Genomic DNA, 20,576 nt, shown 5'->3' on the forward strand with positions numbered 1-20,576 from the left:
GTTTCTACTGCTCCTGAGTTCAATGGCGGCGAGCTTTACACCACTCCAGTCAATGCTTGGCATTGCACATGATGATCTTAAGCTTGTGTGCGGCTGCTTGGCCATGGAAACCCAGTTCATGAAGCTCCCGACGAACAGTTCTTGTGCTGACGTTGCTTCCAGAGGCAGGTCGGAACTCAGTAGTGAGTGTTGCAACCGAAGACCGAACGGTCCCATTCTGTGAGCTTGTGTGGCCTACCACTTTGTGGCTGAGCCTTTGTTGCTCCTAGACGTTTCCACTTCACAATAACAGCACTTAAAGTTGACCGAGGCAGATCTAGGAGGGCAGAAATTTGACCAACTGACTTGTTGGAAAGGTGGCATCCTATGATTGTGCCATGTTGAAAGTCACTGAACTCTTCAGTAAGGCCATTCTACTGTCATGTTTGTTTATGGAGATTGCATGGCTGTGTGCTTGATTTTATAAATAGAACTGACTTCTATTTTAGCCCTTGGCAATGCAGATGCTCGCGAGCAGTGAGGGTGCAATAATTGAATAATATAGATTTCAAAATGTATTTTCCACCTTCGTGCACGTGACGCGAGTGGTGTAGTCAGGGTGTAAGATGGCGCTACAGGGAGACAGGACGGACAGCTGATCGTCCTCGCAGTGGCAGACTACGTGTAACAACACCTGCACAGGATCGGTACATCCGAACATCACACCTGCGGGACAGATACAGGATGGCAACAACATCTGCCCGAGTTACACCAGGAACGCACAATCCCTCCATCAGTGCTCAGACTGTCCGCAATAGGCTGAGAGAGGCTGGACTGAGGGCTTGTAGGCCTGTTGTAAGGCAGGTCCTCACCAGACATCACCAGCAACAATGTCGCCTATGGGCACAAACCAACCGTCGCTGGACCAGACAGGACTGGCAAAAAATGCTCTTCACTGACGAGTCGCAGTTTTGTCTCACCAAGGGTGATGGTCGGATTCACGTTTATCGTCGCAGGAATGAGCGTTACACCGAGGCCTGTACTCTAGAGCGGGATCGATTTGGAGGTGGAGGGTCCGTCATGGTCTGGGGCGGTGTGTCACAGCATCATCGGACTGAGCTTGTTGTCATTGCCTGCAATCTCAACGCTAGAGGTCGACCGATTAATCGGAATGGCCGATTTAATTGGGGCCGATTTCAAGCTTTCATAACAATCGGTCATCGGTATTTTTGGCCAACGTTTTTTTTGTTTGTTTGTATTTATTTATTAGAATTTTTTTTTTTTTTTACACCTTTATTTAACTAGGCAAGTCAGATTAAGAACACATTCTTATTTTCAATGACGGCCTAGGAACGGGGGTTAACTGCCTTGTTCAGGGGGGATTCGTTTTTGCAACCTTCCGGTTACTAGTCCAACGCTCTAACCACCTGCCTAACATTGCACTCCACGAGGAGCCAGCATGGCAGGCTGACTACCTGTTACGCGAGGGCAGCAAGAAGCCAAGGTAAGTTGCTAGCTAGCATTAAAGTTATCTTATAAAAAAACTATCAATCTTAACATAATCACTAGTTAACTACACATGGTTGATGATATTACTAGTTTATCTAACGTGTCCTGCGTTGCATATAATCGATGCGGTACCTGTTAATTTATCATTGAATCACAGCCTACTTCGCCAAACGGGTGTTGATTTAACAAGCGCATTTGTGAAAAAAGCACTGTCGCTGCACCAATGTACCTAACCATCAACATCAATACCTTTCTTTAAAATCAATAAACAAGTATATATTTTTAAACCTTCATATTTAGTTAATATTGCCTTCTAACATGAAATTGTGTCACATCTCTAGCGTTCATTGCACGCAGAGTCAGGGTATATGCAACAGTTTGGGCCGCCTGGCTCGTTGCGAACTAATTTGCCAGAATTTTACGTAATTATGACAGAACATTGAAGGTTGGGCAATGTAACAGGAATATTTAGACTTATGGATTCCATCCGTTAGATAAAATACGTAACGGTTCCGTATTTCACTGACAGGAAAAACATTTTGTTTTCGAGATGATAGTTTCTGGATTCGAACATATTAATGACCTAAGGCTCGTATTTCTGTGTGTTATTATGTTATAATTAAGTCTATGATTTGATAGAGCAGTCTGACTGAGCGGTGGTAGGCAGCAGCAGGCTCATAAGCATTCATACAAAACAGCACTTTCGTGCGTTTTGCCAGCAGCCCTTCGCAATGCATTGCACTGTTTATGACTTCAAGCCTGTCAACTCCCAAGATGAGGCTGTTGTAACCGATGTGAAATGGCTAGCTAGTTAGCCGGGTGCGCGCTAATAGAGTTTCAAACGTCACTCGCTCTGAGACTTCAAATCAAATTTATTTATATAGCCCTTCGTACATCAGCTGAAATCTCAAAGTGCTGTACAGAAACCCAGCCTAAAACCCTAAACAGCAAGCAATGCATGTGAAAGAAGCACGGTGGCTGGGAAAAACTCCCTAGGAAAAACTCCTGAGAAAGGCCAAAAACCTAGGAAGAAACCTAGAGAGGAACCAGGCTATGAGGGGTGGCCAGTCCTCTTCTGGCTGTGCCGGGTGGATATTATAACAGAACATGGTCAAGATGTTAAAATGTTCGTAAATGACCAGACTTGGAGTGGTTGTTCCCCTTGCTCAACATGGGTAGCGCTGCTTCGAGGGTGGCTGTTGTCGATGTGTTCCTGGTTCGAGCCAAGGTAGGAGCGAGGAGAGGGACGGAAGCTATACTGTTACACTGGCAATACTAAAGTGCCTATAAGAACATCCAATAGTCAAAGGTATATGAAATACAAATCGTATAGAGAGAAATAGTCCTATAATTCCTATAATAACTACAACCTAAAACATCTTAGCTGGGAATATTGAAGACTCATGTTAAAAGGAACCACCAGCTTTCATATGTTCTCATGTTCTGAGCAAGGCACTTAAACGTTAGCTTTCTTACATGGCACATATTGTACTTTTACTTTCTTCTCCAACACTTTGTTTTTGCATTATTTAAACCATATTGAACATGTTTCATTATTTATTTGAGGCGAAATTTATTTTATTGATGTATTAAGTTAAAATAAGTGTTCATTCAGTATTGTTGTAATTGTTATTAATATAAAAAAAAAAATAGTCCGATTAATCGGTATCGTTTTTTTTTGGGGTCCTCCAATAATCGGTATCGGCGTGGAAAAATCATAATCGGTCGACCTCTACTCAACACTGTGCGTTACAGGGAAGACATCCTCCTCCCTCATGTGGTAGCCTTCCTGCAGGCTCATCCTGACATGACCCTCCAGTATGACAATGCCACCAGCCATACTGCTCATTCTGTGTGTGATTTCCTGCAAGACAGGAATGTCAGTTTTCTGCCATGGCCAGCGAAGAGCCCGGATCTCAATCCCATTGAGCACGTCTGGGACCTGTTGGATCGGAGGGTGAGGGCTAGGGCCATTCCCCCCCAGCAATATCTGGGAACTTGCAGGTGCCTTGGTGGAAGAGTGGGGTAACATCTCACAGCAAGAACTTGCAAATCTGGTGCAGTCCATGAGGAGGAGATGCACAGCAGTACTTAATGCAGCTGATGGCCACACCAGATACTGACTGTTACTTTTGTTGTTGAATCTTATGTTAATACAAATATTTATGTTAAGTTAGCGAAAATAAACGCAGTTGACAGTGAGAGGACGTTTCTTTTTTTGATGAGTTTACAAGGAGTACTGGTACTGAGTCAATGTGCAGAGTTACGAGGTAATTGAGTTAATACCGTATTTACATGTGGGTAGGGGTAAAAGTGACTAGGCAATCAGGATAGATAATAAACAGAGTAGCGGCAGCATGTGTGAAAGGGTTTTTCTACACAATTTTTTGGTATCCAATTGGTAGCTACAGTCTTGTCTCATCGCTGCGACTCCCGTACGGACTCTGGAGAGGCGAAGGTCGAGAGCCATGGGTCCCCCTAAACACGACCCAACAAGCGCACTGCTTCTTGACACAATGCCCGCTTAATCTGGAAGCTTGCCACACCAATGTGTCGGAGGAAACACCCTGCGACCTTTTGGTCCCAGACTTGGCGCTTCGGTACTGCTTGCCGTGCGGTAGCAGAGTGAAGTCTATGGCTTGGGTGGCTGTGTCAGGGCCTTCCTCTGACACCGCCTGGTATAGTGGTCCTGGATGACAGGGAGCTTGGCCCCTGTGATGTACTGGGCCATCCGCACTATCCTCTGTAGCGCCTTGCGGTCGGATGCCAATCGGTGATGCAGCCAGTCAGGATGCTCTCAATGATGCAGCTGTATAACTTTTTGAGGATGTGAGGGCCCATGGTCATATCTTTTCAGCCTCCTGAGGGGTAAGAGGCGTTGTTGTGCCTTCTTCACGACTGTGTTGCTGTGTGTGGACAATGTTAATTCCTTAGTGATGTTGACACCGAGGAACTTGAAACTCTCGACCTGCTCCACTACAGGCCTGTTGATGGGATGAAGACATGTTATTTTAGATGGGTGTGATAGGTGTGTGAAGTTGTTCTTCTTCTTAACCTGTTTGGTATAGGGGGCAGTATTGAGAATTTTGGAAAAAATATGTTCCCATTTTTAACTGCCTCCTACACCAACTCAGAAGCTAGAATATGCATATTATTGTTCAGGTTTGGATAGAAAACACTCTGAATTTTCTAAAACTGTTTGAATGGTGTCTGTGAGTATAACAGAACTCCTATGGCAGGCAAAAACCTGACAAGGCTTCAAGCAGGAAGTACCCTGTCTGACAAGGAGTCGTGCGTCTTACCTCTTTTTATTGAAAAGTAAGGATCTTAGCTGTAACGTGACAATTCCCAGGGCTCCAATAGGCTCTCAGAGCCCGCGAAATAACTGAAGGTTTACGAGGGAACCTCAGGTTGAAATATATTATCGCCTTTTGTAAGTGGATGCTCGGAGGACCTTTCAATGATGCGCGTGCATGAGTCGCTTCTGAGGAGAAATTTTATTCGGCTGTTTAGGCTCAATGCATACTCCCGGTCGGAATATTAACACTTCTCTATGACATAAATGGCATAAAAATTGGTTTTAAACAGCGGTTGACATGCTTCGAAGTACGGTAATGGAATATTTAGACATTTTTGACACGCCAATGCGCCATGCGCGACACCGCGAAGAAGCATTCTAGAACTCACGAACAAAACGTCGCTGTTTGGATATAACGATGGATTATTTGGGACCAAACCAACATTTGTTATTGAAGTAGAAGTCCTGGCAGTGTATTCTGATGAAGAACAAGCAAGGTAAGAACATCTTTCTTATAGGAAATGTGATTTTGGTGGATGCTGACCTGGGTGGGTATCTAAATAGCTAGCCCTGTAATGCCGGGCTATGTACTTAGATTATTGCAAAATGTGCTTCATCCGAAAAGCTATTTTAAAATCGGACATATCGAGTGCATAGAGGGGTAATGTATCTATAATTCTTAAAATAATTGTTATGCTTTTTGTGAACGTTTATCGTGAGTAATTTAGCAAACTGTTAGTAAATTCACCGGAAGTTTGCGGTGGTTATGCTTTTTCTGAACGTCACATGCTAATGTAAAAAGCTGGTTTTTGATATAAATATGAACTTGATTGAACAGACATGCATGTATTGTATAACACAATGTCCTAGGTGTGTCATCTGATGAAGATTATAAAAGGTTAGTGCTGCATTTAGCTGTGGTTTGGGTTTATGTGACATGATATGCTAGCTTGAAAAATGGGTGTCAGATTTTTTCTGGCTGGGCACTCTGCTGACATAATCTAATGTTTTGCTTTTGTTGTAAAGCCTTTTTGAAATCGGACAGTGGGGTTAGATTAACGAGATTCTTGTCTTTAAATAGCTGTGAAATAGTCATATGTTTGAGAAATTGAAGTTATAGCATTTCTAACGATTCAAAAATCGCGCCACTGGATTTCAGTGGCTGTTACGTAGGTGGGACGAGTTCGTCCCACATGTACTAGAGAGGTTAATGTTGTCTGAACACCCATAGTTCATCCCAATTTGCTCAACATTCCATTGAATTGGTATATTATAACCTTTTCCTGTCTGTCTGCCTGTCATAGGCCTACTCTGTGGAGGCAGTCCGAAAACATTTAAACAAGCATGTCCTGTCAACACTCACTTAACAAACTAGGTTCAACTGGTTTGGTGAGCGATTGTCAACAGTATACTTTTTGCTTAGTGTTTTCTTCTCTTGCGTTTCTTCTCACCCTCTCTTCTCATGTCCTCCATTGAGCTCAATGTCGTCATTCCCCAGTTGTCAGACTCAGACAGTGTTTTTCTTCCCCCACTTCAAATTCCTTTTGCAGAACCCGGAATTAGGTTTTCTGATTGTGTTTGATATGTACAGTCTATGCAAATACCGAGCAGAGAAACATCTAGTTTCAGTTCTCTTTTTTGCTAGTTTGATTTTCTTTGTTCACATTATGAAATGATGGTTATCTGGAGGTGAAAACCTCTGTGGAACAACTGTGTTTGGTAGGATTGCTCAAGTACAGGCCCTGGCAAATTTCCGTCAACACACCAAATACATTGATAAGCCCAGTTCAGAACCAGATAAATGTAGTAACTGAACATTTCTCTTTCTCTTTTTGTCTGTCCAGGTCCTGCTGTAGTTCTGGTCTGTCTCCAGTCTCCTGTCTAAATGGCGATAGCACGCCAGTTTGGATTACTATTGTGGAAGAACTACCTTCAGCAGGTGGGTTTAGGGGATATTGAAGTTATATACAGTTATCCATCTGAATAAGATCTATAACTTTATTGTGAGTTGTACTTTGCAGAGAATGAAATGTGTACAGTACTATTTAATAATAATAATAATAATAATAATAATAATAATAATAATAATAATAATACATAGGACTTATATAGTGTTTTTCAAGGACCCAACGTCACTTTACAATTGTAAGAAAAACAAAAAACAGGAGTGAAGACATCAGACCAAACAAAAACATGAATAAAGAGAAGGGTTGGCTCAAAGAAGGTAAAGAGTATGATGTTTCAGTGTATGGGGAGGGTTGGGATTTGGATACAAACCTGGTTTAGGGTGAGGGGTGGGATTGTGGTTGTATACAAAACTGGTTTAGGGTAAGGGGCGGGATTGGGGTTGTATACAAAACTGGGTTGGGGTTGTATACAAAACTGGTTTAGGGTTCGATAGTGGACTGAAGGGAGGGAATTCCAGAGCCTAGGAGCAACCCTGGAGAAGGCCTGTTGCTGAAGCTCTGGAGCTGTTACCTGGGGATGACAAGGTGGCCTGCAGTGGTGGAACAGAGTGCGTGTACGGGTTGGTAGGGGAGAAGGTCTGAGAGGTAAGGGGGGTTAAGGTGGTGAAGGGCTTTGTAGGTCAGAAGGAGGATCTTGTAATCAATGCGTTGGGAGACGGAACCAGTGGAGTTTACGGAGGACAGGGGTGATATGCTGCCAGGATTGTGGGTGAGGAGTCAGGCTGCAGAGTTTTGAACCATTTGAAGCTTATGGAGGGAGCTTAAGTTGATACTGAGAGTAGGAAGTTGCAGTAGTCAAGACGGGGGGAGATGAGTGCATGTATTGTTTGTCAAGACAATGAGTTACAAGGAGTTAGCATGATAGCACAAACAGATCTGGGACCAGTCTAGTTTGCAGATAAATTAAGTCAATTCAGGAAGTGTTTCAATTTAAAACTTTTGAAGTAGCTTTTCATTTAAATGAGAAATTATTGATAATATATGCAAATGTTTTCTATTCCTGAATTGGAATTACAGTGTACTTCCTCACTTCAATTCAAATTGACCCCAACTCTGCCTCCAACATTGATTTATCATGTGACAAGTTAATTTAGAGGTTAGCGATGGGACATGAGAGCCTGGTGCGTGTCTTGGCTGTCGCGTTGTTGTTACACTGAAACGTGTTAAGGTGGAGGTCAAAAAGTAGTTATCTAAATTACCCTGCGGTCTTTTGTTTTCCAAATGATATATTGAAATGGTAACTTTGCCATCCCACCACTGTAACCACTAGGTTTCATGGTAACCACTGGGTTTCATGGTAACCCCTAGGTTTCATGGTAACCCCTAGGTTCCATGGTAACCCCTAGGTTCCATGGTAACCCCTAGGTTTCATGGTAACCCCTAGGTTCCATGGTGTGGATGAATTGACCAGTTCTTTAAAAGACTGTTGTGAGTGATTTAATGTGATGGTTTGATATAGCCACCTATCCAAGCTTTGTCCTTTCACAAATCCTGGGCCTGTATTTGTAAAGTGTCTCAGAGTAGGAGTGATGATCTAGGATCAGTTTAGCCTTTTCAATAGTAATGCATAAGATTACATGGACCTGATCTTAGATCAGCACTCCTACTTTGAGACTCTCTATGAATACGGTCCCTGAAAGGTATCTCTGACGACCCTCAGTCTTGATATATCGCCAAGCTTCATGCTGCATTGAAACCGGAGGTGGTGAAACACAATGGGCTGGGATATTTATTCACTGATGAAAGATTGAATTGAATGGTAAGTAAATACACTTCTGTAGTCTTTCTTGTGTGTGTATATAAGACGTGCTGGTGTGTTTGGGCTGTTTATTAACGATAGCTCCTTACAATGGCTCTCATATCAAAGACTTAGTCAAAACCCTTCACAAATCTGGGAGGGTGGTTGCACAACGAAACACACACACACACGACAATGTCACACCACAGTTCCTCGTGTTAGTGTGTGTAGCTGCTTCCATTTCATGCTTTCTGCCTCCCTTTTAAGATTGTTGTTTCATTACCATTAACCCACACTCCTGGAGACTCCATTGAGCCCAGGCAGGAAAAGGGTCTCTATCTTGGCCCCATCACAGAGACACTGCAGAGTGCATGTGAGGTTCATACCAGGGATTGACCCAGAGAGAACTGCTCTGTGAGGGTCACTGTGGGTCAAAGTCTGTATTCAAAAATGATCTCAGAGTAGGTGGAGTAGTAGGAGTGCTGATCTTGGATCAGGTGAAACTCTGTCTTTGTAATAGTATTCCTTTAGATCTAAAAGGCAACATTTATCCTATATTAGCACTCCTATTGTTGAGACTTCTAGCTCACTCAGGAAAAGAGGAAAAAAACAACTTTTTATATATAAATAGATAAGAGAAGCAAATGGGTCTGATGTGTTCAGTTAAATGGGGAACGAGTGATTTCTTTAAGTTTCTTAGATGCTCAGATATGTTACGTTATGTGCGCATGCGCAGCTTCACTAGAGACTTAAATTACAGCACCTGGTAATCACTTGACCGCAGTCAATCATCAGGAGCACACAGCCCGTTGGTTTATGACCTGTGGTCATTTGATTTAAAATAAAATTAAGGACAAAACACGAGTCATGACATTGTGTGCTTCCTGGTGAGCCTTTTCGGAGGGCTAAATAACGAAAAATCCGAACAGTCATAAACCACGGTTCTCCTTTACATGGATGATGCAAGGGCTAGAACATTCGTCACGAGACTAACTTCTAATAAGCAAACAGTCCACCCATAAAGCCGTCTGCTCATCTGTTGACTTACTAGGCAAATCATTAATGAGTGAAAGCCAAGAAGAGGATAGAGTCTACAGTTAAAGGACTTCTTAAAACCCAATTGGCAGAAAACACTTGAGCTTGAGTTAAAAGCTAGAAAAGTTGGCAAGATGGCAGCATCAGAGGAGGAGCTGGAGAGGCTAAAACAGAAGCGGTCAGCAGCCCAGACTGCGTTCACTAGAAGAGCCAATTACCTCACCTCCAGAGCTTGTGCACTGGGGGAAAGTGAAATGAGAAGTGAGCGGAGGAACTTTAAAGTGGATCACTCCAGAGTCAGAGATGCAGGGTTTGAGTATGCCACGGCCCTGAGAGAAGTGGACGATGATGAAGCCAAAAAGAAGGCGGAGAACATTGACGGAAAAACAGCAGAATGTGACTGTAAGTTTGATGAAACTGAACAAATCATCCTGATCAGCTTCTGGACAAGGTTCGCTGAGGCGGATATTACCACCCTCACTGAAGAGGCTGGATCAGCCATGGACCAGGCCGAGGACACCGATCACCACCATATGACCAGGAGGGAATGTGAATTGATTCATAGGAACCTGGAACGGGAGGTCTACAACTTCGAACGAGGATTGGATGAGTGGAAAGATTTGATCCCTCGGTCCAAGGCAACAGAGTCAAAGGACCAGATCCGGAAGTTGAAGAAGAGGCGTGAAAAACTGTGGGATGAGTGGGCATGGAAAGGTGGTTCTCAACCCGACGACGAAGAGAAACTGGGAAAAGTGAAAATTGTGGAGCAGGAGGAGCCAGTTGGGACTTACAACTACAGGCCCCAGATCAGCCTAGAACGTGCACGCTTGCCCATATTTGCTGTTAATATGAGGGATTACTACCGCTGGAAAGCTGAATGGGAGGACTTGCAACGTCTGGGGAACCCTCATGGATTGGAAAATGTGAGAATTCCATCTCTTGGGAAGGCTAGATGAAAAAGTCAAGAGGGACCTCGTATTGTCCAGCTGTGGATCCGCCAACGACGTGTTCAGGCTCCTGGACAACAAGTACGGAAATAAGCCAAAAATAGTGCGCTGATTGCACAAGAAGTGCAAGGACTTTGCCCCATCAAAGGAAACCATCCGAGGAAGACAATCGAACTGATTCAAGCCGTGGAGAGAGCTCTTCGTGATCTACAAGTCTTAGGGGAGGAAGATGCTGTGAAGAACCGAGTGGTTGTGCAGTCGATTGAAAGTAAGCTTCCTGACTCCCTGAAAGAAAAGTGGTTAACACACAAAAATGACCCTGGAAGCGGGTTTTCACCACGCAACCACTTTGACTGTCTACTGCAATACTTGAAGAAGCAGGAGGACATTCTCGAGGAGCTAGACCAGCTACAGCCTAGCCCGGTGGACAATACTGAGAGGTCGAGCGAGAAGAAAAAAGAAAGGAGGGCATTCATCAGAGCCACATCAGGAAACACCCTAAAGGGCGCTCAACCAAGCTCATGCATCACATGTGGAGACAACGAGCGCGGAGGTTGGCTGTTCGCCTGCAAGGTCTTCAAGAAGCTCAATCTGACAGGCAAGAAGGCTCAGCTTAGGAGAGCAGGAGCATGCTTTAAGTGCTTGCGCCTTCATGGTGACGATGGCGGCTGCACACAAAAGTATCTATGCTCAAAGGATGACTGTCAGAAAGAGGGCTCTTCAGGTCACAATTACTTTGTCCAAAGTCACAGATCAAGAAGAAAGAGGAAAAGAGAGGAGAGCAGAGCGATGCAAAATTGGGGAAAAGGGGGCTTGGACTAACCAACAGACAGGAGGAGCTCCTTGCCAAACTTTCTCCAGAGCTGCGAGCAGAGTTCAAAGAAGCCTTTTCAAATAAGATCACAACAAAAGTGTGTGCTAGCATTGGTTGTGAGCCAAAAGAGTGCCCTGTCATAATGATGCTGTTGGATGTGACGACAAACCCCTGCCAGCTAGTTGGTACGTTGATTGATCTCGCTTCAGATACTAATTATATCTCTAATAAAGCAGCAGAGCGTCTCAAGCTAAATGGTGAGAACATTAAGTTGATTGTCCAAGGTGTTGGAGGGATGGAGAAAACCATTACTACCATGAAGTATACCCTGAGGCTGAGATTAAAAACTCAGAGGTACAATAGCAGAGCACAAACTCCTCTGTTACGGCTTTGAAGATGTTGCGAAGGTGAACCAAGCTGTCATGCCACAGCAACTGCAGAAGTTCTTTCCAAATGTTCAGGCCCGAAAAGATCAACCTGTTGATTAGCCACAGGGAGGGTCGCCTGGTCCCACAGCCAGTCAGAGTAGTTGGAGACCTCGTCCTCTGGGATGGTCCCCTTGGGAAGACTGTTGGTGGAACGCATCCTGACCTCTTTGAAGTGATAGACCTAGCAGTGCACATTTCTGAAACACATTTCGCTAGGTCAATGAGAACAGCTTCAAGGGCGTACAAAGAGATTCTCGTGAAGACGTGAGGACCCAGTGGAGTTTCGGTGGAAGAAGACGCAATCCTCCGAAACACTGCAACTACCAACAAAGACGTTTTTGAATGGTTCAAGTGGGACAGTATTGGCGCCGCCTGAGATCCTCAGTGTGGTGGCTGCAGATGCGGTAGGTTCCCCCCTGGAGGCAAGGAAATGACCCTAGGAGAGGAAAGAGACTTGGAGAAAATAAAGGAATGTCTCACTTACGTGCAAGCTGAAAAGCACAGCGAATCCCCTCACTGGGACGCAGCTTACCCGTGGAAAGGAGACCCCACAACGCTGCCTGACAATCGACGTGCAGTGGAAGTGACCTTTTTAAACACTGAGAAACGACTGGAGAGGGAGCCGGAATGGAAGGCTGCGTACAGAGAGCAAATCCACGATATGGTCTCAAGAGGGGCTGCCGTTAAAGTCACCCAGGAGGAAATCGATAGCTGGAAGGGACCTAAGTGGTATATCAGTCATTTAGTTGCTCCTAATCCTCACTCAACCACTACCCCTGTAAGAATTGTCTGGAACAGTAGCCAGGAATTTATGGGAATAAGTTTAAATGACCTACTGTACAAGGGTCTTCATGTCCTAAATCAGATAAGGGGCGTGCTTCTGAGATTCAGGACTGGGTTGTACGCCGCCCTGGGCGATGTGAAAAAATTGTACAACTCTGTCTGGCTAGAAGACAAAGAAGTACACCTCCATCGATTCCTCTGGAGAGACAATCCTGAGGAGGTGATCGAAGTCTTTGCTGTCGTCAGGGTCAACATTGGCGATAAACCTGCTGGTTGTATCGCCCAGGTGGCAATGAGAGAAACAGCCAACCTGCCCCAGTTTGCAGCCATGGTTGAGAAGCGCAGAGTTGTGGTAGAAGATAGTTATGTGGATGACATCTTGGCGTCCCACAATGACTTGCAGATACTGGAGAAAATCACCAGAGTGGGAAAGATCTTAAAGGCTGGAGGCTTCTCCCTTAAGCCATGGGTCTTATCAGGCCAAAGTGGGAGGTCCGCAACCACAACTGATGCCAGTATCAGTAAGACAACTGTGAGTGTGCCCAAAACGCTGGTGTTACCCAACCAGATGCGGGACGAAGAGAGCAAAGCACTTGGAGTCGGCTATGAACCAGAGACCGACAAACTTCGTGTGATGACCTCTGTAAATTTCTCAAAGAAGAGAGGAAAGATGAGAACAGGAGTCGATTTGCGCGAAGAGGAAGTCAGAAGTAAAACTCCAAACCCATTGACCCGTCGGATGCTGCTAAGCCAGATCGCTGGATTCTACGACCCCATTGGTCTTGCCACACCCACAAAGCAGAAAGGGGGATGCTTGTGAGAGAAGCTTACCAAGAAGCGAGTATAAGCAGTCCAGTTAAGGACACTTGGGATGACCCACTCTAACCAAAACTACGGGAGGCTTCCATAAGACTCCTCGAAGAATATGTGAGACTTGCCCAGATCAGGTTCAAAAGAAGCCTCACACCAACTGGAGCCATAGGCCATCCAATGGGAGTCACGTTTTCAGATGGGAGTGAGGCTTCCTACGGCGTGGTGCTCTATCTCCGTTGGGAGACGCAGAATGGGGTCGTAATGAGGCTGGTTGAGTCAAAAGCAAAGCTTACCCCTCTCAACCAGAAAGGAGACGTGATTAAGGCAGAGGTATGTGGTGCTGTCTTTTCGATCCGCCTGAGAAAATACCTTGTAAAGCACTGCCGCATCAAGGTCGCACGCTGGGTCCACTTCGTGGATAGCCAAACAATCCTGGGAGCAATTCACAAGGATAGCTATGGCTACCAAACTTTCTTCGCTAACCGCATCGGAGAGATCCAGAAGGCTGGACCAGTGGAAGACTGGAGGTGGATTGAGGGCAACCTGAACATAGCAGACATCATCACAAGGGGAGCAACTCCTGAGGAACTCGATGAAGGGTCAGAGTGGCAAAAAGGCCCAGAGTTCCTGAGTTGGCCTGAGGCTGAGTGGCCTGTGAAGACGGCCAGTAAGATAGTGACCAGCGTGGCTGATGAAGTTAAAAGGTTGCAGAGAAGAGCGTTCTCAGCTGTAGTCACCAGGTCTCAGGCAGAAAAATTCTCAGGCCCCAGCAATATTGATGTTGGGGCAGACTTGCAAGACTCCGCACCGCGACCGCAGATGAAAGACCAAGGTCCAACTCCAGCAGTAGAGAGACCAAAGAGGAAGCCCTGGGGTGTAGCTCTAGTGCGCCTTGTCGGGCCCGAACGATTCAGTAGCTTGTCTAAATTGTGTGGAACAATCGCCTGGGTTCAAAGAGCGGCAGAATTCTGGCTGAGGACAAGCTACCAAGCCTCGAGCTCAACAAACTGGGAGGTGAGGGGCCCCAGGCTGTCTGTGGGAGAGAGAACAGCGGCTTTCCAAGACCTAGCCCTTGCAGCCCAAGACGGCGTGCACTGTCAGGATAGACCTTAAACTGCCTTGTTGTGATGAAAGATGACAACAATGGACTCTTACTTTGTGGTGGTAGAGTCCAGTCTTGGAATGAAGACGGAACCGCTGTACCTTTAATCCCGTTCCGGTCGTGGCTGGGGGCCTTGCTTGCGAGGGAAGCTCACGAAGCGAATCATGAAGGGGTGGCTGCCACGCTGCTGCACACTAAAAGAAAGGCCTGGGTTGTGCAAGTTCGGAGGACAGTGAAGGAGGTCAACAGGTGCATCACTTGCAAGAAGCAAAGAGCCCGGCTGTGCCAGCAAGTGATGAGCGCTCTTCCTCAGGAACATACCAGTAGAACGAACCCATTCGAGTATACTACACTAGACCTCTTTGGACCCTTTGAAGTGATGTATAGGTGCTTTCTTGAGCAGGGGGACCTTGTGTGCGCTGCAGGATTTCAGTCCTTCACGGTGTAGTGTGTTACCAATTGTTTTCTTGGTGACTATGGTCCCAGCTGCCTTGAGATCATTGACAAGATCCTCCCGTGTAGTTCTGGGCTGATTCCTCACCGTTCTCATGATCATTGCAACTCCACGAGGTGAGATCTTGCATGGAGCCCCAGGCCGAGGGAGATTGACAGTTATTTTGTGTTTCTTGCATTTGCGAATAATCGCACCAACTGTTGTCACCTTCTCACCAAGCTGCTTGGCGATGGTCTTGTAGCCCATTCCAGCCTTGTGTAGGTCTACAATCTTGTCCCTGACATCCTTGGAGAGCTCTTTGGTCTTGGCCATGGTGGAGAGTTTGGAATCTGATTGATTGATTGCTTCTGTGGACAGGTGTCTTTTATACAGGTAAGAAACTGAGATTAGGAGCACTCCCTTTAAGAGTGTGCTCCTAATCTCAGCTCGTTACCTGTATAAAAGACACCTGGGAGCCAGAAATCTTTCTGATTGATAGGGGGTCAAATACTTATTTCCCTCATTAAAATGCAAATCAATTTATAACATTTTTGACATGCGTTTTTCTGGATTTTTTTGTTGTTATTCTGTCTCTCACTGTTCAAATAAACCTACCATTAAAATTATAGACTGATCATTTCTTTGTCAGTGGGCAAACGTACAAAATCAGCAGGGGATCAAATACTTTTCCCCCTCACTGTATGTACTTTAGGGTCTGTATTAACAATAGTCAGCTAACTATGTACATTAACAATAGTCTCACAATAGGTGTTCAGATTTTTTTTTATTTAGCCCTCCGAAAAGGCTCACCAGGAAGCACACAATGTCATGACTCGTGTTTTGTCCTTAATTTTATTTTAAATCAAATGACCACAGGTCATAAACCAACGGGCTGTGTGCTCCTGATGATTGTCTGCGGTCAAGTGATTACCAGGTGCTGTAATTTAAGTCTCTAGTGAAGCTGCGCATGCGCACATAACGTAACATATCTGAGCATCTAAGAAACTTAAACAAATCACTCGTTCACCATTTAATTGAACACATCAGACCCATTTGCTTCTCTTTTATCTATTTATATATACATATTTTTTTATTTAATTTAATTTTTTTCTTTTCCTGAGTGAGCTAGAAGTCTCAACACCTCCCACTTGGCCGACTGATCGAAGATCCAAGGAGGGCACAGTCTCTTGAGTCTCTCAGTGAGAATTTCTAACTAAAGTCCAGTCTTTGTAGGCATTTACAAACAAACATGTATTAACTAAGGAGGTAGGCTCTACCACCTTTCCTCCTACTGAGTGTAGGTTTGCCCTCGAAGCACTCAGTTGCCTCCCAGGGTTACCCGCTAGCTAAGCAAAGAACACAGAGTCAGAGTCTTTGGGTACCCATGGCGAGGACTTATCTTACCTCCTCTTGGTCTTCAGCAGGAATCAAAATCACCAACCTCCGCACATCCCTGCGAATGACGATTTTTGTGTGCATGGTAGAGTCCTTTCTCCGGGCCCTGGGAACCATGGAAGCAGGAAGACCCATGCAGGTTGTTATGTCCACATCCCGGACAACCCCGTTCTCGTCTGGATATGTTGTAGCAACCCGGCCGAGCCGGAACTGCCCCCTCAGAGCATGCTGGTCCGCAATCCAGACTACGTCTCCAACCTTGATACTTCTCTCTGCTCGGTGCCACTTGTGTCTTATGAACAAGTTTGGTCCTGCCAGTTCGCTCCATTTCTTCCAGAACCTGTCGACTCCAGCCTGGACAGCCCTCAGCCTGCGCCAAGAGCGGGTTTCCATGTCGATTCCGTGTATGTCACCTCCCTGTCCGGTGCGCCCCAGGATAAGGGAGTTGGGGGTCAAGTACTCCACTGAGTCCTCTTGTTCCTGTGCCCTGGCGTCGATGGGTCGCTCATTAGTCAAGTTGGCTGCAGAGTAGAGAAGGGTCTGGAACTCCCCCCAGGTGTAGCAGCCAGTTGTTCCACCAAGACTGTTAAGAGCTCTTTTAAGGAGCTTGACAGCTGCCTCTGCTGCTCCATTCCTGTGTGGCGAGTCTGCAGGATGAAAGTCCCATTGCCACTCTGCTATTTCTGGCAGCATTGTCTTCAACGGATGCCTTCTGCAAACAGGCCAGGTGCTTGTGTAGCTCTCTCAGAGCAGGCCTGGCTCCCAAGAAGTTTGTGCCTCTGTCTGACCATAGCTTTTTGGGATGCCCCCTCAGAGCAGTGAACCGGGAGTAGGCCTGAAGAAAGCTCTCAGAAGACTGGTCGTCGATGAGATCAGCATGGACGGCTCTGGAAGTCATGCAGCAATATATAGTCTAGAATTCAATGTCGGTTTGATCTTGTTTATCTTTAGGTGCCAATCTTTAGGTGCCATTAACTCCAAGCAGGCTGTCATGTGCCTTTTACTGAGGAGTGGCTACTGTCTGTCCACTCAACCACAAAGGCCTGATCAGTGGAGTGCTGCAGAGATGGTTGTCCTTCTGGAAGTTTTTCCCATCTCCACAGAGGAACTCTGGAGCTCTGTCAGAGTGACCATCGGGTTCTTGGTCACCTCCCTGACCAAGACCCTTCTCCCTCGATTGCTCAGTTTGGCTGGCCGGCCGGCCCGTTCTAGGAAGAGTCTTGGGGGTTCCAAACTTCTTCCATTTAAGAATGATGGAGGCCACTGTGTTCTTCGGGACCTTCAATGCTGCAGAAATGTTTTGGTACCCTTCCTCAGACATGTGCCTCGACACAATCCTGTCTCGGAGCTCTAAGGACAATTCCTATGACCTCATGGCTTGATTTTTACTCTGACATGCACTGTCAACTGTGGGACCTTATTTAGACAGGTGTGTGCACTGTAATTGAGGTAGATGCTGTATGTACATATAGGTAGGGCTAAAGTGACTAGGCAGCAGGCTATTATAATAAATAGTAGCAGCAACCTATGTGACGAGTCGGTGCATAAAGGGTGAATGCAGATAGTCCGGGTAGCAATTGGTTAACTGGATCCTGTTGGTTCCAGACTTGGTTCATCAGTACCGCTTGCTGTGTGGTAGCAGAGCGAATATCACTTGGGTGGCTGGAGTCTTTGACACTGCTTGGTATAGAGGTCCTGGATGGCAGGGAGCTCGGCCCCAATGATGTTCTGGACCGTACGCGCTGCCCTCTGTTGCACTTTGAGGTCGGATGCCAAGCAGTTGCCATACCAAGCAGTGATGCAGCCAGTCAAGATGCTCTCAATGTTGCAGCTGAATAACTTTTTGAGGATCTGAGGGCCCATGCCAAATCTTTTCAGCCTCATGAGGGGGAGAGGCATTGTCGTGCCTTCTTCACAACTGTGTTGGTATGTGTGTGGACCCTGATAATGTTTTAGTGATGTGGACACCGAGGAACTTGAATTCTCGAGCCCGCTCCACTACAGCAATGTGGATGGGGGTGAGCTCGGCCCTCTGTTTCCATTTAGTCCACGATCAGCTCCTTTTCTTGCTGACATTGAGGGAGAGGTTGTTATCCTGGCACCACACTGCCAGGTGGCATACCTTTTCCCTGTAGGCTGTTTCATCGTCGGTGATCAGGCCAACCACAGTTGTGTCGTCAGCAAACTTGATGGTGTTGGAGTCGTGGGTGAACAGGGAGTACAGTAGGGAACAAAGCAAGTACCACTGAGGGGCAACCGTGTTGAGGGTTAGTATGGTGGATGTGTTGTTGCCTACCCTCACCACCTTGGGACAGCCCGTCAGGAAGACCAGGATCCAGTTGCAGAGGGAGGTGTGCAGTCCCAAGGTCTTAGTGATGAGCTTGGAGGGCACTGTGTTGTTAAACGCTGAGCTATAGTCAAGATTAAAAATGTCAGTGAAGACACTTGCCAGCTCGTCAGCGCATGCTCTGAGCATGCAACCTGGTAATCCGTCTGAATGTTTTACTCACGTCGGCTATGGAGAGCGTGATCATACAGATCCAGAGCAGCTAGTTCTCTCATGCATGGTTCAGTGTTGCTGGCCTCGATGCGAGAATAGGAATTTAGCTTGTCTGGTAGGATCACGTTAATCTTTGTAATCCATGATAGTTTGCAAGCCCTGCCACATCCGAGGAGAGTCAGAGCCGGCATAGTAGGATTTGATTTTAGTCCTGTTGTCCCAGTAACATTGCCAAGGGGACTCGGTGGCCCCATGAAACTATCTCTTGGATACTGTTGTGCTCTATGGTACACACTCACTCTGTATGGCAATGTCTCCAGAAATATCTGTTTAGGTTCAGCCCTGACCTGTGAGAATGAGATGAGAGCATCTCCACTGTGATAATTGAACACTGTCCAAGCTGCTGCTTTCTCCAGTCACTGTACAAGTGGTGGCCTTCACATATCCTATGAGCAGAGGAACTTGTGAAATGCACCGTATCTCTCCTATGAGCGTTCAAATAATTGATGTCTCAACTGATCTGGTCAAATGGCAGCTTGGACATTTCATCTAACATTAAATCACCAATTTTCTTCGGAAACTATGGAAATGTACATTACACTACTGCTAATGGATAGTTTTTCCAGTCTGAGCCACGTCCGGTGTCAAAGGTCATAGAGAGAATTCATATTCCATAGTAATCACTTTGATTTACTATCTACTAACTCCAGGCTTTTGATGATTTAGGTGACGAATGTTCTGTCATGCACAGCTCACTGATCTCTCTTCTCTCTTTCTAAAACCTTGGCTGATGTTCCTCTACCACTTTGTTTCTTTCCTCTGCCAATACATCCTTTCTCTCCCCCCCTACAGAAGCGTCAGATCCTGGTGACTCTTGTGGAGATCGCCCTGCCCCTGCTCTTCTCAGGAATCCTCATCGTGCTGCGCGAAAACGTGCCCTTCAAGGACTACCCCAACGCCACGCTCTACCAGAGCTTCTCTGTGGATGGCCTGCAGTACCCACTGGACAACTACCATCACTACCAGTTGGCCTACGTGCCGGGCAACGCCAGTGTGGTGCGGCGGGTGGCGGAGGACGTGCAGCGCAGCCTGGACCCCGTCATCAGTTCAGGTGAGTAAAGGAGAGGGTGTGAGGGCTGTGGAGAGCACAGAAACATAATGGTGACGAGGACGTGGCAGAGTGGAACTTTTAACCATGGTTGTAGCCATATGGTTCTGATGATGTGATGATAATAACGATGATGGTTTAGATGGGAACGGATGATGATGTTGAGTATGACTAAAACCTCTGAACACAAGATGTTCCTCTGCTGGAGAAAACATACTGTCTTTAGCATGAAAACAAGCTCAGTTCTGCCAGTGTAAGTACGTCCTACAGTGAGAGGCCATCTCATAGACAGAAGATGGGGTTGGTCTGCCAAGTCTTTGTAGCAGAGGCTCCGTCTGTCTGTCCAGCCTGTGTCTGTGTTCTGTTGTGAGGTGACTGGGACCTAATCTCTGTGCTGGTCACTGTGTCCTGCATGGAGTGGTAGCTTATAATTGATACAAAAATGGATGGAAAACCTAATGCAAATGTACAGTTTAGCTTGGGTTGCCCAGGTGTAGTCAGTGTGTCATTGTCTCGAACAGAGAACATTATTTGCTTTGATGAGTTCAAGTTAATTTGGGGTTACTTACAGTGTGTTTGTGTGACAGCTTGTTACTGCATCCTGCTCTGTGAATGATGACCCCTCCGCTGCCCTTAGCTGTTCAGAGGACAATTGTATAATTTAAGTCCAGATTTGTGAGATTCTATAAGCATGGACCTGTAAAGATCATTGGCTATAGTGTTAAAG

At 45.9% G+C, this 20,576-nt stretch overlaps 1 protein-coding gene across 1 annotated transcript in view; it reads left to right on the forward strand.

The window, feature by feature from the left end:
- LOC115171784 (ATP-binding cassette sub-family A member 3) overlaps nt 1-20,576 on the forward strand; it is a 93,086-nt gene that overhangs the window by 2,277 nt on the left and 70,233 nt on the right. The window contains exons 2-3 of the mRNA XM_029728919.1: nt 6,631-6,725; nt 19,594-19,852. Coding sequence (XP_029584779.1) covers nt 6,672-6,725; nt 19,594-19,852 — 313 coding nt within the window. The 5' untranslated portion in view covers nt 6,631-6,671. The remainder of the gene's footprint in view (nt 1-6,630; nt 6,726-19,593; nt 19,853-20,576) is intronic.

This window comes from Salmo trutta, chromosome 32 (assembly GCF_901001165.1).
Source record: "Salmo trutta chromosome 32, fSalTru1.1, whole genome shotgun sequence".
In the NCBI taxonomy this organism is placed as follows: Eukaryota; Metazoa; Chordata; class Actinopteri; order Salmoniformes; family Salmonidae; genus Salmo; species Salmo trutta.